The 18493-nt window shown below is 31.6% G+C and overlaps 1 protein-coding gene across 2 annotated transcripts in view; it reads right to left on the bottom strand.

The window, feature by feature from the left end:
- Nucleotides 1-2531: 2531 nt before the first annotated feature.
- LOC114335316 (lysM and putative peptidoglycan-binding domain-containing protein 2) overlaps nucleotides 2532-18493 on the bottom strand; it is a 50913-nt gene continuing 34951 nt past the window's right edge. The window contains exons 3-4 of one of the 2 annotated variants that reach the window (XM_028285539.2): nucleotides 17945-18180; nucleotides 2532-4929 (exon numbers count right to left, since the gene is read on the bottom strand). In XM_028285539.2, the coding sequence (XP_028141340.1) occupies nucleotides 17970-18180 (211 nt within the window). In that variant the 3' untranslated portion in view covers nucleotides 2532-4929; nucleotides 17945-17969. Of the gene's footprint in view, nucleotides 4930-17771; nucleotides 18181-18493 lie in introns of those variants that run through there. The other variant, XM_028285538.2, reaches the window with a different exon arrangement.

Below are 18493 nucleotides of genomic sequence, written 5' to 3'. Positions count from 1 at the left end.
AGAAAGCTTGAAGATTTTGAGATGTGGCTTTTCAGGAGAATTTGAATATTACGAACGAAATGGTGTTGTACAGAATGGGAAGAGACAGACAACTTTTGACCACCATTAAAAGGAGAAAAACTGCATATTTGAGGCACGTACTTAGAAATGATAAGTACTAGTTATTACAGCTGATTATGAAGGGTAAAATCGAAGAAAAAAGGGGTCCGGGTCAGTGGCGGCTTTTGGGGGTAGGCAGGATAGGCCGGGCCTACCCAATAATTTTAAGAGCTTTAAAATTGAAAAAGATATAAATATTTAAAAATTATGTTAAAGCTGTAAATAACTTTTAAATGTACTAAATCACTCAATACATCAGCGTCCGTTAAGACAACTTTGTTACATAATATTATCACAGAAAGCATCGAATTGTATTCAGGTATTTTAAATATCATTAACAGGCCCGCTCGGACCTGGTCGACCTCGCTCACATAAGATCTCCGTACAAAAAGCGCTTGAAGTGAAGCAGCTTGCCGGAGAATGATTTTTATATTGTCGTGTTATGCTTGGTGCATAGGCCCTATTAAAACAGGTTTTCGCCAAGCCTCGTTGCCACTTGTAACATAATTATCGAATTGTAACTGACAAATTGGCACAAAGCAAAGAGAGAAGAATAAGCTTGCTCTATAAATAGTAAAATATGTAAACTATTTGTATATTTTAGTTCATATTTTTTTTAGTTTTAAAAATATAATTAAATGTAAATCTGTTAGTTACCTTCTAAGTATTTCTATACATAAAAATAAATTATTCAAAATTTATACAAAAAAGATTAGCCTATTTGTAATTTGCTAGCGTGGCCTAACCAAAATTTTACCCCACCAGCCGCCACTGGTCCTGGTAGACGACAAATATCCTGGCTGAAAAACATTCGCGACTGGACTGGACAGAATATAGAGAGGAATTTGCAATGGTTATAATAGCCAATACTCATTAGTAGAGTCGGCACTAGAAGAAGAAGAAAAAAAAGTCATTTTTTAATTATTAATTAATTACAGAACAAAATTAGATTGGGCACCCTTGTTTTTTTATATTGTTAACATCATCATCATGCAACTTCTTCTATCCACTGCTGGACATAGGTCTCTCCCATTTTCCGCCACTCTCCACGACTCTGTGCGTCTTGTTGCCATTTCTTGGATATCCGTTTAATGCCATCCAGCGTGTTGGTGGTCGTCCTCTGCTGCGTTTGTCTTCTCTTGGGCGCCAGTCAAGTAGTTTTGTGGTCCATCTTGAGTCTTTCAGTCTCGCTATGTGACCTGCAAAATTCAGCCTGGCTATACGTTCGACATCAGTGACACCAGTTCTTTTCCTTAGGTCTTGGTTCCTTATTTTGTCTTTTTTTCTTTTTTTTAAAGACATTGTTAACATACTAAATACAAAATTACATGAAAGACTAAGTTTTTCAACCTAATAAAAATATTTGTAAAATAAAATATTTTTAAAAGATTTTTAATTGAAAAACTTATTGGCCCATTTTCCTGGTGACACCTCCAAGGCTTCTATAAAATATGCAAGCCAGATGGATGCTGCAGTGAAGACAAAAGGGAAGGAATTCTACACTATGCAATTCACAACCCCCGTCTGCAGCTTGGTAAAGTTCCAACGGAAAATGGACCTAGTTACTCTATAGGAGTAATACTAATATAAAATAAAAATGTATACCATTTTTATTCAGTTGCAATGCAAAGCCAAAACCGTCTTAATTTTTATTTAGATTAGAGAGTGCAGCTAGCACTCTTATCGACGATTTTTACCTGGACTAGAGAAAGCAGCCTATGCATTCTCTGAAGAGCCTCTAACAAGAGGTGAAATCGTCGATAAGAGTGATGGCTGCACTCTCTAATCTAAGTAAAAATTAAGACGGTTTTGGCTTCGCATTGCAACTGAATAAAAATGGTAACAATTTTTATTTCATATTAGTATTACTCCTATAGAGTAACTAGGTCAATTTTCCGTTGGGACTTTACCAAGCTGCAGACGGGGGTTGTGAATTGTATAGTGTAGAATTCCTTCCCTTTTGTCTTCACTGCAGCATCCATCTGGCTTGCATATTGTAGAAGCCTTGGAGGTGTCACCAGGAAAATGGGCCAATAAGTTTTTCAATTAAAAATCTTTTAAAAATATTTTATTTTACAAATATTTTTATTAGGTTGAAAAACTTAGTCTTTCATTTAGCAGATGCCGCTACGCACCTACTAACTTCACGTCAGTTGCAATGGGGGACTAATATGTCGAAAAATTTTTACCTGGACTAGAGAAAGCAGCTCTGAATAGCATCTAACAAGAGGTAAAATCGTCGATAAGAGTGCTGGCTGCACTCTCTAATCTAAGTAAAAATTAAGACGGTTTTGGCTTCGCATTGCTACTGAATAAAAATGGTATACATTTTTACAAAATTACATATCCAATAATTTTTATCCATTAAACAGATCGCTGCAGATCGATTATATCGTATCTTAGACTAGTAGTAATAACAAATAAACTAAAAATAACTTACGACAAAATATTTTATTCGATGATAATATATTAATTCTGTATCTTACATAACAAAATTTCCTTTATATACAAACAAGACTTTCGTTGGAAAGCTATATAAGTTACTTCAATAAATCAGACTGTACACACCTAATTAATTATTTATACATAAATACATAACACAAAATCTCTCATTGGTACAAATTATTCTTAATTATAGGCGATTCAGTTAATAGATTTTCGTATAATATACCACTTTATAATGAAGGCAGAGTGTAAACATTTTTTTATTTAATGATTAAAATATAAAAACTTGAATGAACTAGATATGCTGTTTCATAATATGTAAGATGTAGTACAAAAGGAACTATGTATCAAATTTTTAATAAATACAGTATATAATATTGAACTCAACTGGAATATACAAAATTTTAACACATGACAGCTTATGAAGCAAGTATTTAGATAATATACTCTAACTACTTACATAAATATCAAACAATATTTTTGGAATGAGAGGGGAATAACACGCGAATTAATTGTCTTAAGAAGATTTGAGGGGCAAGTTTGGAACGATAAGTCAGAGATTTAATACACATTCATTATAAAGAAAAAAAATCACCTAAAAATGTTTAATATTAAAAACTGGAAAAAGTTCCAGATGAAATGTCAAAGACTATCGATCTAAGAAAAAACAAATTTTTTTTACTTTAAAAATCGCGAATGAACATATTTCATCGAATAGTGTGAGTTACCGTATAAACGAATATACCGTATATACCAGAATTTTCGTTACGTTTTGATCTGTAGCCGCTAGGGGAGGGGATTGCGCGGCCGTCTTAGCATCGTGGCGTGCCTCCGTTCAGTAACTGTCCAGCCGTGCTAGCGCGAAGTTACTGTCTCTTCTCTTTATTTTACAACAGCTGTTTGAAATGTGTGCCGCGATCGAAAACCTCGCCAGTTGTGAGGTGCGAACGGTACTACGGTTCTTGTTGACTAAAAATAGCAAATCAATTGAAATTTATCGCGAAATTTGTGCTGCTTATAGGAACAATGTGATCACTGAAGGTGGAGTGCGTCAATGGTGCATTAAATTCAAAAATAGCCGAACCAATGTGCACTATGAAGAACAAAGTGAACCTTGGTTTCCTACCTACCACCTGTTTCGAGCGATGAAGACCTTGCTTGTAACGCAGTGCTTTGATAACGATGCGAAGCTATGGGACGGCGTAAAACACCTGGTTAAAGTCTCAGGCGGCAGAATCTTATGACAATGGTATCTCAAAGCTAGTTCACCGTTATGATAAGTGCCTGAATTTGTTGGGAGATTATATAGAAAAATAGGATTGAGAGTTCAAATGTATATGTTACAGTTCAAGTTGATTCTCAGTTAGAGTTGACTATTCCTAGTTCGAGTCAACTCCAACTAAAATAAGCAGTAAAAGTTGATTTGAAAAATTTAATTCAACTTTTACGAGTCTGAGTTGACTATTCCTGGATCGATTCAGTAAATGTTGATTATATGAGTATAATCTCACCTGCTTTTTTGATGACTGTGTTTTGACCGTTTCAACTGGTTATCATGATTTGAACATATAGGCCAGGAAATGAAGCTGAAAAAATGGCAAAACCTCGCAATTTTTTCGTCCAGCATCGATTTTTATAAAAAATTTGGGATTAGGCTCATTTTACCCTCTAGTTCATTTTCTATATTAAGCCGTTGTACACTTTTGGTTTTTAAGGGTGCTAACTACCCCTAATTGTAAAAAATTACAAAATAACATTTTAAACTTTAATAAGGTCAACATTTGGTTTTTATTAATTAAATAATGATTGTTTTATGCTTTAGGATATAATACCATATTTTTTCAACTCTTAAAACCACCCTTGTTGGAGCTATATATAAAAAATTATTTATCCTAAAAACTGATTTCGGCTTGCATCGATTTGCATAAAAATTTGGGATTAGGATAATCTCACCCGGTACTTCATATCCTATATCATGCTCAAGGGCGTTGATTATTTTTAGGGGTGTAAACTATTCGTTATTGTCAAACATGATATAAAAACATTGTAAACCTTACTATGGGTAAAATTTGGTTTTGATTGGTTAAATAATGATTGTTTCATGCTGTAAGATATATAATAATATTTCAACCCTTAAAAATCACCATTAATAACATTGCAAATTTTATAAGTAATTTAACAGATCTATACAGAAAAAAAGTAGAATTACGCAAAAAAACATTTATCTACACAAAAATACGAATTTATAAATACAAATAGTTTTTTAGTCATCTTCATCTAGATTTCTAGATCGATGTCATCTTCGTCTTTTTCTATAACTGGTGGGCTATCTTATAACTATAAGAGCTATTATAAGACTATGTAAATTAAATTCCGTAAGAATCACTGTAAAGAAAATCTTTGCACAGGTTAATTATTTTAATTATTAAAAAAGATACAATTTAATACTCTATCATTTTTTTCGTATCTCTAATATTTTCGGAGATATTTTGAAAAAAAGAGTGAAAATTACGAAATTGCAAAAAATTGTTTTATCTTTAAACTCCAATTTTTCTAATTTTTAAATAGGTCAAACTTCTTGGGTGTATTGATAATACATATACAAAAAGAATTACAGAAGGCCGAAGATCAATTTTAATTAGGAGGGTAGTTAGAGGGTTGTTTTCACTGATTTTTTTGCAGAAAAAAGTAGGTACCGACCTTATTTTGATCATAAGTCGTTCAATTTTTATGCTAGAAACTTTTTTTGAAAGGTCTAATTATTGTATACTTAAAAAAATATTCTGTAAGTTTTCCTCGAAAAATACAGTTTTTCCGTTATTTGGCTTTGAATATTTCAAATTATGCATTTGACGAAAAAAGCTAACCTTTAACATGCCGTATCTCAGTTTGTGTTGGTTGTAGAAAAATTATAAAAAAAGGATTTTGTTTGTGTTTCTAAAAGATACAATTTTTAAAGCTACAGTTTTTTTATTAACTGTATATTTTTTGAGTTATTCTAAAAACTCTATAAAAAAGTCGATTTTTTCGTCGAAAAACTGTTGCTTTCAACCGCAAATAACTCGAAAAATATTAGTTTTATGAAAAAAAAGCGGAAAGAACATTTTTTTCTTAGAATTACATTTTCCATCGATTTCTCTGGTTAAAATGTAATGAAAAATTCCCGTCCCCCGAGATGGGGTGGCAACCACCTAGAAAACCACATAGAAAATGATCCTAGGGCTATTCCCTACCTTCTGTGAAAATTTCAAGTAAATCCATGATAAACGAAAAAATTGCGAGCCAAATGCTTCATTTCCTGGCCTAATATCCAGTAACATTTAATTTCTAGAATCGGTTGTTTGTGTGAATCAACTTTTACTAATGGCATTGGGAAGAGTATACTTTAACTAGTTGGAGTCTACTTTTACTAGTAAATGTTGAATAAAAATCTTCATTTTATATTTATAATCAACTTTTACTGAAACCAGCCGTTTGAGTTGACTCGACCTAGGAATAGTCAACTCCAACTGGATAATCAACTTGAACTGTAACATATATAATAAGATCTTTTCTTGTACTCGTTTTTGTTTCTATTCCAAAACGTAACATACTTTCTGGATAGCATGATATACGACTAATGTGCTTCCACATGTTTTCTCGACAAATATATGTTTGAATATGAGATGAGCACATTACATACGGTCATTTTATACTTTTACTTACAACAAGACCATTATAACATCAGGAGGCTTCTTTAAGATCGAGGAGAGCTGTAGGTAAGAACGGGCTAAGGCTCTTTTTCAACAGGAAAGAAGTAAGCTTTACGCCATTCCAGGTAGAGACACCAGTCACTGTTCTCACAAGGGACGAGGTGACGGAAGCTGGCAAAATGCTCAAAGCAGGAAAAGCGCCCGGACCTGATGGGATCATTAAGGAGAAAGTGCAATGGGCACAAGATATTATAAACAGTCTGCTAATAAGGCAAGAGTTCCCAGGAGATCAGAAAACTGCGAATATCATACTTATCCCGAAACCGGGAAAGGAATTAGAGGAGTCTGGTGCGTACACACCTATATGCCTGTTAAATACCTTGGGCAAGGTCTTCGAGATCCTTGTGAAGACTATGCTAGAGAAGGGCATAATGGAGTAAGGTGGCATATCCGACCAGCAGTATGGTTTATAGAAGCAGATGGATGGTGGTTTTCTTATTCAATATAAGACATGCTTTTAATAGTGCTAATTACTATTTTATAGAGAAATATAATTAATTTAAAAATGAAATTTATTGACATTTCGACTCCCACTTCGGAGGTCATTATCGAAATACAAAATATTTAATAGTGCTAAGGGGAAAATTATCGTCAGACTACTGGACGACTTGGGAATCTCCCTATGTGTAGAACTTTGTCAGAAACTACTTCACAGATAGTTGTTAATTTTTGGAACCGTAAGATAGAACACTTTTGGAAATGGCACTCTTATTCATTCTTATACTGCACTAAATGAAAAACTTGTAAAATTATTTATGCGGCAGAACTAATCGAAAATTAAACAGCATCGAAGAAATTCAATATCTTTAGTGAGAGTTGCATAACGATTTGAAGAAAAATGAAAAAAGTCATGACTCCACATACTAAGCAACATTCTTGAACAAGAAGGCAAAATTTCCAGAACTTGAAGAAAAATACAACTGCTGATAATAAAAATGGGCTCCTTATATTGTTTTTAAACTCTTTATGAAAAAGTACTGGATGCACTTTACCTTATAGTCCAAGTAATAAAGCTTAAAATAGGACAAAACCTCGCAATTTTTACAGAATGGATCGATTTGTTTGAAACTTTGAAAATAAGAAAGGCGCTTTTACAATGTGGGTGGTTGCCACCCCATCTCGGGGGTGGAATTTTTTTTATTATATTTTAATCGCAAAAGTTGGTAAAAACGTTCATTCTAAGCAAAAAACGTTCTATACATTTTTTTGATAAAATTGACAGTTTTCGATTTATTCGCTATCGAAAGTGTTAGTTTTATATCGAAAAAATCAATGTTTTTAATAAGTTTTCTGCTAATAATTCCAAAAGTTTTCGTTTTATCAAAACAAATTTACTTAACAAAAATGTACCTTTTGAAAAAATAACACAACCGTTTTTTTTTTAATTTTCTTTAAGACCAATAGTAATCGAGTTATACTTTATTATATGTTGGCTCTTCTTCGTCAAATGCAAATATTGTAGTTTCAAAGTCAAAAGACGGGAAGACTATGCATTTTTCGAGGACAATTTGTTCAAACTAATTTAAAGCACTTAAAAATATCTATCTCCAGAAATAAAAAAAGTCTCTAGCTCAAAAATTAAGAGATTTATAATGAAAAGAATGTCAGTCCCCATTTTTTCAGCGAAAAAGTGATCGCCAGCAACTCCCTAATCACCATCCTAATTAAAATTAGTCATTAACCTTATTTGGTCTTTTTTATTTATGTATTATTAATAGGTTCTAGAAGTTTAACCGGCTTAGAATGATTAGTTTAAAAAAATGGAGTTAAAAGCGAATAACGAATTTCTGTAGTTTGGAAAAAATGGCCTTTTCTTCAGAATAGCAAGATTAGCATCAGAGATACGAAAAAATGTTTAAATATGAAATTGTAGCTTATTTAATTCCCAAGAAACTAGTTACCAAAAAATTTTTTTACATAAAAAATTGAGTGAGCTATTTACAATTAAAATTTGCAATAACATACAAAAACCACCTTTACCAACCCTTTCAAAGTCATCTCTTCTTGCGACTGAGGATTTTAAAAAGATTTAATATTAATAGGCTTATAGATCCTGTAAAAACCAACAAAACTATTTTTTACCAACCTTTCTCAGATAAAAAATAAAAAAGTTACGGTTAAAATATCAATACATTTTTTTGAAAAAAAAAAACGGAGAAATCCAATTGGAAGTATAATAATGTAAGTTAGCGGTGTTTTTAGTCATTGGCTTTATTCATTCTTATTTATTTATGTATTATTAATAGATTCTAGACGTTTGACTGGCTTAGAATGATTAGTTAAAAAAAACTGGAGTTAAAAGTAAATATCGAATTTTTGTAGTTTGGTAAACAATCCAACTTTCTTCAGAATAGAAAGATTAGCATCAGAGATACGAAAAAATGTTTCAATATAAAATTGTAGGTTATTTAATACCCAAGAACTTGGTTTGAAAAAAAATTTTCTACGGCAAAAATTGAGTGAATCATAAATGAGTATGTATATTGAAAAACATTGATTTTTTCTATACAAAACTAACACTTTCGATAGCGAATAAATCGAAAACTATTAATTTTATCAATAAAATGTATAGAGAATTTTTTGCTTAGAATGAATGTTTTTATCAACTTTTGCGTTCAAAATATAATAAAAAATTTCCACCCCCCGAGATAGGGTGGCAACCACCCCCTGGTAAAAGCGCCTTTCGGCATCATATAAATTTTATTAAATACTTATTCTCAAATTTTCAAGCAAATCGATCCATTCTGTAAAAATTGCGAGGTGAAAAACTTGGGTTCCTCAGGACTGAACAAAATATGTATGGTAAAGATAGCCCGTTGGAGTTTTCAAAAGAAAATTTTGTTTTTTTTTTTGATAGCTCTCAGAGACCACCAAGGAAAGAAAAGCTTCTTAAATAAGCTAACAAGGACCTTACAGGAGACTAAGAGGGCTGGATAAAAATTTATAAAGATAATTTATTTTTTCTACGACCGTTTAATAACATGCTCATTATTCGCTATTTTTTCATAGATAATAGCACCCATTACTGTACCCGTGAGTAATAATTCATTACTCACGGGCTGAAGTTAGATTCAATATGACGCATGGCACTTTTAATATTAATCGTATATAAACTGCAAATAAAATTACTTAAAGGTGTTTATTTAATACAATAATGTAATTTATATCAATAATTAACTTCGAAAATTTTTTAAAGGAATTTTACTGTAACAATGTCAGTATATTTTTTACGTTTATATCTTGTTTACTAAAAATTTTGACGTTTATCATTTATTTTAGTGACAATGACATTAGCTCATTTTGTTTATGTTAATTGGAATTTATAACTAATATTGTGTTATAGCCATTTCTTATTTATTACATTAATTGACAGTAGGTACAAAAAGCTTATAATTTTTCGGAAACGAATAGAACTTATATTGACTATTTCTAGTTGTATTTTTACAATAAATAATAATTTGGTAATAGTAGGCAACCAATTATTCAGCCACGTACTAGGGGTAATAGCATTTAGGTATTCTTGTAAATTATTATAATTTAAATCTCGAGTAGTTGATAATTAAATTTTTTACTAATTAAAATAAAATAGGTCGTAGAAAAAGTATAGTATTCTACTCGCATGTAATGGCTATGACTCACTCTGATGAATTACGACACTCGCCTACGGCGATATAATAGCCATCATTACATGCTCGTTGAATAATATACTATTATAAGCTGTCGTTATTATGAACTGCATTGTTGTCTCCTGTTGTAGATCCTTTAGGACAAACTCTGTTCCATTATAACATAAGAAAATTGGTTTTACCAAATAATGGCAATATCTAGAAAAACCTACAAAGGAAAATTGCCAGAAGTACGGTTAGTCATTTTTCGGAAGACTGTCGTACAAATTACCGTGTGTTGGTTGCTTTAATCCGAAAACATCCTGTAGTCAATGACCTTTAATTTCGACGTGACTCATAACATCAAACAAGAGCGATACATCTCCAATTTACTTGAACATTTAAGAACGCCATATGTGAGGCTGTAAACCGAATTGGGGGAACCTACGTATGTGATCTACTTCTGGATTCTTCAACTGTTTTCTAGAATTCTCTCGTATTTATTAGTTAGCTTTGTAACGACCGGTTATCATGATGGAGTTAGTAGTTTTAAGAAATAATTTCCAGAAGTATGCATTAAAGTGTACGCATGAAGAGGGTTGGTTAAAACTTTATAAAGATAATTTAATTTATAAGTTGTCTTTATAATGAACTACATGTTGTAAATATTGAAACAAATGCTGTTTTGTATTCTCTGAATAAAATCTTGTTGTATAATTTAATAATTGTTTTGCTTGTTTGGGCATAATATTCTCTTAATATATCTTTTGAGAATAAAAACAAATTTGAAAATCAACTCTTTATTATTGATGATTCGAATTCCAAATTTGAAACGAATCTATTTTAAATGCAGCTTCAATCTTGAAGTCAAAACATCAATAATATCTGAACTTATAAACGATTTCAACTCGCAAAACTGACAAAGTACGAGGGTCATTCGCAAGAGAAGACTCCTGCCTTACGCATAATCTTTCCACCTCTCTCTCCCCACCACTCTCCACTCGCTGCAATGCTCAGTGTCGACCTAACAGCCTTCGAAGATGGCGGTCTCAGTCGCTGTTACCGCCAAATGCAAAATTCGTGCTGTGATACGTTTTTAAAATGCAAAATGGATTTTATCTATTGACATTCACCGTTAGTTAATCGAAGTTTATGGATAAAAGTGCATATCTGTTCAACATGTTCGCAAATTGTGTAGAGAATTCAGTGAAGGCCGAACGGAAATTCACGGTGAAAATCACAGCGGAAGGCCTTAATCTCAGACGAAATTGTCTAAAAAAATATTGCTGGAAGATCGGAGGTTCATTATTAACGACCTTGCTTTGCATCACACAATGCATAAGTAGGGGAGTGCAATTAGAACGAAAACATGCATTGTTTTATGCAAAACTGTTTTTGGTAGTTTATATACACGTTAAAGTAAAAAGTTCTACTCGCAGGTTTGGCCGCTCATTGTTTATTAATTGTTTAAACAATAACAATTGTTTTGTATACTTAAATCATTTTAAAAATATCGTTAAATTCATCATTTTACTTTGATCAAATATGTTTCTATTTTGTTTTTGATTATGCTGAGTCCGAATATGGCATTGCAATTTGAAAATTCTTATACAGAAGCTCTTATAGAGTACGTATGCGTAGCTAGGAACCACATGGAAAACTTTTTTATTATCAATTTTACGAAAAAAAGTTATTCTTCATAAAATGCTCTGGATAGTCAAAAATCTAAAACTTAACCATCAGATATCAAATTGTATCAATTTTATACGAGTTATGTCAAAAATATGAATTACGTTAAAGAGTAAAGTACCTTTATATTCCAGAATATCAAAAAATGATATTATGAAAAGTTGTTTGAAATTAAAAACTATGTTTAAATATACAATTACATCATTCTAATCGAAAAAAAAAAATTTAATTTTTTCTCAAATTACGGATACTTATCATCATTTTATTACAATTATGATAACTATTTTATTATCACTTTTATGAAAAAAAGTTATTCTTCATAAAATGCTCTACCTGGCCTAAAATCTAAGATACAACCATCAGATATCAAACTTTTTTAATTTTATACGAGGTATGTAAAAAATATGAATTTTTCTTAAGAGTTAAGTGCCTTTATTATTCACAATATTTTAATTAGAAGGATGTAATTGAACACTAAAAACAAATTTTTTAATTCCAAACAATTTTTCTTAATAACACTTTTCGATATTGTGAAAAGTAAAGGTACTTTACTCTTGAGTGAAATTCATATTTTTTTACATACCTCGTATAAAATTAATTAAATTTGATAATTGATGATTGCATCTTAGATTATATACGATGCAGAGTATTTTATAAAGAATAACTTTTTTTCGTAAAACTGATAATAAAAAAGTTATCAATAGATTCCAAGTTACGCAGACATACTGTATAAGAGCTAAAAAAAATTTTTTTTAGTGAACATTTATTATTGTTAAAGCTTATTATTAAATGTATTTTAGGTAAGTTTTACAGAAAAAAGTTTTGATCACTTTGTATAAACATTTTTAGCTGGTAATTTTCGGTTTTTGTATTACATTATTGTTATCTTTCTTAATTTTCTCAAAAAGAAATAGTTTATTTCACTTCTAAAGTAAAATTATTTAGTGCATTTTAAAGATTACATCCTAAGCTTTAAAAAATTACTTATAAAATTGTAATAAATTTGTTCAATCTTGAGTAATACCCTCTTAAAGTGGTGGTAATTCTATAAAACTAAGAAGATTTCAAAAATTACATTTTTTTAGACGTCATATCATTTGAATTAAATTTTTGAGATTTTTTTGAATGAAACGTCATTTAATAAGATGCTTGAAAGGTAAGTTGTGCAAAATTGAGAGTTTTATAAGAAAAATTGTATTAGTTACACATTTTTAAATCATTTTTAAACAAAATTCATGTAAGGCTCACTTTCCGCCCACACCGTACTTATAACCATACATTTGATTTCTTTCTATTATAACCATAAGATAGTTTAATTATTCTTCTTTCATGTTCAATTTGTAAAATTTCATTTGATCCATTAGTTAAAGAATTACATTAAAAGAACTCAACCATGCACTTCGCCGTACGCTAGTTTACAGTGCGCCAATGTTTGTGAGAAGGGTGACTTTGCGTTATAAATAAAAAATTATAGAAGATACAGATTTAATTTTAGAAAATTCTTTATATAAGGTTTTTTTTGTAAAATTTTCTGAATTTTTCAATGATCGAGTCAGTTTCTTTCTAAAATTTATATTTTCGGAGTTATTTAAAACAACATCTAATTTCGTAGTTCATTTGTTTAATAAAAAATGAAGCACCCACTTCTCGAGTAGAACTATTTGATATGTTGATTATTAAACATTTCTTAATGAAATTACAAAAAGTTCTATCTTGTTTGATTTTTTCCGAAGTGAAAATCTATATGCACTCCCCATGTCAACAGAAAAATCAGGTTATTACAAAGTGTGTGCTGTTGTTACCGCGATTGCCGACAGAAAATCACGAAGAGCAACGTGTTGAATGTGCCCAGCAGTTTTTGCAAAAAGTTGAAAACAACAAAGAAGAATTTTTTGATTCTACTGTTGCGGGTGATGAAACATGGGTATTTCCCCGAAACTAAGCAGCAATCACGTGAATGGCGTCACTCAACTTCGCTGAAGCCAAAGAAGTGTAAACAAACACAGTCTGCTGGGAAAGTCATGGCAAACGTCTTTTGGGACAGGAAGGGCCTACTGTTAACCGACTTTTTGCCTCATAAAACAACAGTTATAATCGGTTCGCTAAACTCAGACACAACTGGCTAATTTAGTAAAATTGGCAAAAAAAAAATAATTACTAAATAGTTAAGAGGAAACAGTAGCGATCAACAGGTAGCAAAAACGCGTTCCAAGATTGTGGCTGTAATTTTGAATATTTTTCGAGATATTTGGCACACGTATTCGTAATACAATAAAGAATGGCGGTACAGAGCCCAATTTGAAAAATATATTAATATGTGGAAATTACTCTGTAATTAAATACAATATTAAAAAACGAGCCTGTACCGCCATTAAAAAGAACAAAAAAATACACTTTCTTCAAATAAACTTTTTTATCCGATGCCTAGATTTTGTGTCATTTTGAAACTACTAAAATATTTTATTTCATTAGTAGTTCCAAAATGACACAAAATCTATGCATCGGATAAAAAAGTTTATTTGAAGAAAGTGTATTTTTTTGTTCTTCTTAATGGCGGTACAGGCTCGTTATTTTAATATTGTATTTAATTAGAGAGTAATTTCCACATATTAATATATTTTTGAAATTGGGCTCTGTACCGCCATTCTTTATTATATTAAGAATACGTGTGCCAAATATCTCGAAAAAATATTCAAAATTACAGCCACAATCTTGGAACGCGTTTTCGCTACCTGTTGATCGCTACTGTTTCCTCTTAATAATTACTAAATGGTTAGTAATTTTTCCAATTTTGGCAAAAAACAAAAAAATTACCTACTAAAATCAGTAGCCAGTTATGTCTGAGTTTAGCGAACCGACTATAACTGCGACAGACACTGCGAGACATTAAAAAGACTGAGTCGTGCGATCCACAACCGGCGGCGAGGACGATTGTCCAGTGGTGTGAGGCTTTTCCGTGACAACGCTCGACCTCATGTCTCACATTAAACTTAACAAATGCTGAGAGATTTTGGCTGGACTGCTGTGGCCCACCCCTTACAATCCGGACCTTGCACGAAGTAATTATCACTTATTCCCAAAATTAAAAGGACACTTAAGTGGCTTACGCTTCAGTAGCGATGGTGAGGTCAAGAAAGAGGTTACTTGATTCCTCAAAGGATTGGCGGTAGAATTCTCTAATATGGGGATAGAAAAGTTGGAGCATCGTCTGCAAAAGTGTTTGGAGGGAATCGGCGATTATGTAGAAAAATAGCGTCAGTTTTACATTTTAAAATGATGTATAACTAAAGCATAATAAATCTAACAGCAGTGACACTCTCGAAGGCGAGATAAGTTCGCGCATTATTACTCCGCAGATGGTCGGTTATATTGTCAGGTATTAATACGAACACATCACTTGTCCTGTCACTTGATGTTTGGTTGAAAAGCATATGTAATAACATTGAATCTTCGAGTTTTCTTTTATTATTTTGTCTTTTTATTTGTATTTTCTGTACTTGTATATTGCATGTTTTTTTAGGTTGGATTCTGTTTAATAACATTACATCTTCGAGTTTTATTTTGAATTTTTTAGTTTATTATTTTGTCGTTAGTAAGATAATTATTTTGTATTTTGTGTACTTGTATATTGCACGGTCTTTTAGATTCTATTAAGCTACTATTTTCAAGAACCTACAATGGATACAAGTGTAAGAAGAAGTGGTGGACACAGATGTGCCGTCTTAAGCTGTGAAAGTTTTTTATTTTTCCGAAGAATCCAGAAAGGTGAGAAAAGAAACAATTAGTATTTGTATATTCAGATATAAAAAGTTAAAATAGGTATACATTTAAAACAAATTTCAAGTTAAAGAATTACAGTGAATACTCATTTCTAGTAAAATAAAGTTATTACTAGAAATACAATATTGAAAAATTATGGCAAAAAGTAATATGACTGAATGACTGACTTAATATGATAGCGGATGAAGAAAATAAAATATCTTAAGGTTATGCAAATGTTTTTATTTTTAATTATTTATATAGGTCGATAAACTTTCCAATGTTAAGTACAGTGGAACCCCGATAAGTCGGCCCCCGATAACCCGGAAGTCCGGATAACCCGGACCGATTTTTATCAGACAAACATTTCAACAATAAAAATGTATGTACTATAATATTTGAGAGATAATGGGTATTTGTGTAATTTGAACTACATATACGATAGTAAAAATGACTCATGGCACACAACGTTCATTGTCGTGTTATAGGAAACAACAGACACCTGTAGTATTCCTTTATTTATTTCAAACTGTCTTAGCACTGTTTAAAAAGACTAAAAGACTATTAAAAATTATTTTTTACAATGGTTTTAGTCTTCACTGTTATTAAATAACATAACACCGTTGCGATTGATTGAGACCGTATTGTGTGTACTAGTATAGTACAGTCGTATTGTTCGCTTCAGTTCTGTAAAAGTTCGTAAATATATGTATTCAGATTTTGTGTTTGCGTATTTTTTGTCTACGTAATGGCAACAAAACGTAAAAATGTTGTAGTGACAATGGAAAAGAAACTAGAAGCATTAGGTAGAATTGATAAAGGCGAATCTTTAAACACCATTGCAGCATCATATGGTGTTGGTACATCTACAGTATCGGATTGGAAAAAAATAGAACTAAAATCTAAGAATTTTGTTTTAAAATGATAACAATAGACAATTTGGACAATTGGTGCAAAAATAATAAAGCTAAAAAGAAGACTCTCGACGACGCTTTATATGTGTGGTTTTGTGCGGAACGCGAATGTGGTTTACCATTGGCTGGACCAATTATTCAAGACTCAGCACTCAAGCTGAATAAAACGTGGCCTGATTGTGAACCAAACTTCACTGCGAGTCAAAGTTGGCTGGATAGATGGAAAAAAAGTCATGGAATACGCCAGCTATCTGTATTTTATTTATATCTTTGTCAAGTATACCGTATTTTATTAATTTTTACCATTTTCTCCGGCTAACCCGGATTTTCGATAACCAGGATCAGCCGCGGTCCCGATTAATCCGAGTTAACGAGGTTCCACTGTATATGCTTTTTAAATAAGCAAAAAAAAAATAGAATTTCACAATTGCTTTTATTAAAATGTAAAAAATAAATGTTTAATACTGTTCATGTGAATTATTTATTGCTTGTTCTAGTACAGTTTTGAGTACTTTCAAAATAACATATATGTTGTAATTTGTTTTTTTAAAATTTTAGTGAAAGGTACCGATATCGTTTTCTAATATCCCCGCCAAATTTTATTCTGCTCTCATTAGAGCTGTATACAATTACTTCCCGACGGTCTCCTCCATTTTGACAGTTTTCTTCCACTTTTTCATTACCGAATTTTAACGTGTTCTCGGATTTTTCTTCCACCTCTTAAATAGTCTGTACCTCCTCAGCAATCTGGTTTACCTCTCCTGCATTTTCTCTAAATAAACCTTCACATCTTCATATTTTTCCATTCGGTTTTGAAGTTTCAAGAAATTTTCTTCTTATCGTTTCATTCTATTATCTCATTTTGTTTTACCATCTGTTCATTTTGTTGTTTTTCTTTTAAATTCTTTAAATCGTTTTCTCGTTTTTCTGATAATAGCCTATTATCTTCTATTTGTCGTGTATTTTCTTCTTTCATTGCTTGTATTTGACTTGCTTTTCTCTATAAAGCCTTTTCTTGTCTTTCTGTTCATAATTTATTCTCTTCTTGTTGTGATTTCATCATTATTTGAAACAATTGTTCAAACATTGCTGATTCTTGTTTGCTTTTAGTTTCCATCTTTATTTCGTTGCACGGATAGACGATAATTACCTATATGTTTAAAATATAAAATTTAAAATGTTCCCTTTTAAATTTGTATTGCTCAATAATAAACGTATTGTAATAATAATACAAATAAGGAATAATAATAAAATGTCAATATCATAAATGGTTTCAAATATGTAAAAATATTAATATTTAAAAAAATTGTCTTGTTTTGAATTTGTGAAAATAATAAAGCCGTTCCTGTGTTTCGCGCTGGGGCCAACACGGGCTGAGAGTTAATGCGTCGCAATATGGCGGCTCTGTACTTTTCACCTTCAAAGGCGGCATCGGAGAGTGTCCTAGCTGTTGGATTTATTATGCTGTGGTATAACCAAGTATAACACTAAGAACAAAAATAAAGCTGTCTACTTTTAAAATTTATTGGAACCTTATTTTTTACGAATGGCCCTCGCACAAATGAAAATTACTTTGTTTTTGTATACTGCTTATTGTAAATATACAGTTAAAAACCGTAAATAGTCACTCAAAATACTGCATTTATAAAGTGGTACCAAATAAATCTCTGAATTCTCATACCAGAAACATATTATAGGAACATGCGCTAGAGTTGGAACAGTTCATCTTGCGATCGTTCGTGCTGCCTTAATGATGTTCTTACTTTGTTCCCTTGCTGAATTACAACTGCGTTCGGATGAGTTACATTATTTTGCTCTGTTTGTGAGCCTAACGGATTTGTATTATTATTTACTAATTGTTTCATCCTAGAGACGGCAGGTTGTCGTCTATCGGCTTGTTCTAGACTACTGGCAAACCTGCAAATGATAACATGGTAGTTAAAATATACTGCTAGATTTAAAAAGGGTAAGCAACTTTTATTATAAAAATACTTAAATGAAACATTTTAAAAGAAATACAAGCGGATTCAGTGAAACTGTACGATTTGACAAGGCTTCTGATGATAAAATAGAGGAGTCGCTAGCTTGCGACGTAAACTTTGTGAATCTAGAGAGTGGGAAGTTTAGTTATTATGGAGAGGTGGTCGGGTGAACAACGCGCATTTGCCGTGAAAGCTTATTTCAAAAATGGTGCAAGTTTTCTGCGTGTACAACGAGCGTTTTGTTTACA

Source organism: Diabrotica virgifera, chromosome 4, assembly GCF_917563875.1.
Source record: "Diabrotica virgifera virgifera chromosome 4, PGI_DIABVI_V3a".
Taxonomy (NCBI): domain Eukaryota; kingdom Metazoa; phylum Arthropoda; class Insecta; order Coleoptera; family Chrysomelidae; genus Diabrotica; species Diabrotica virgifera.
The sequence above is the reverse complement of the archived record's forward strand: the minus strand, read 5'-3'. Positions and strand labels throughout refer to the sequence as shown.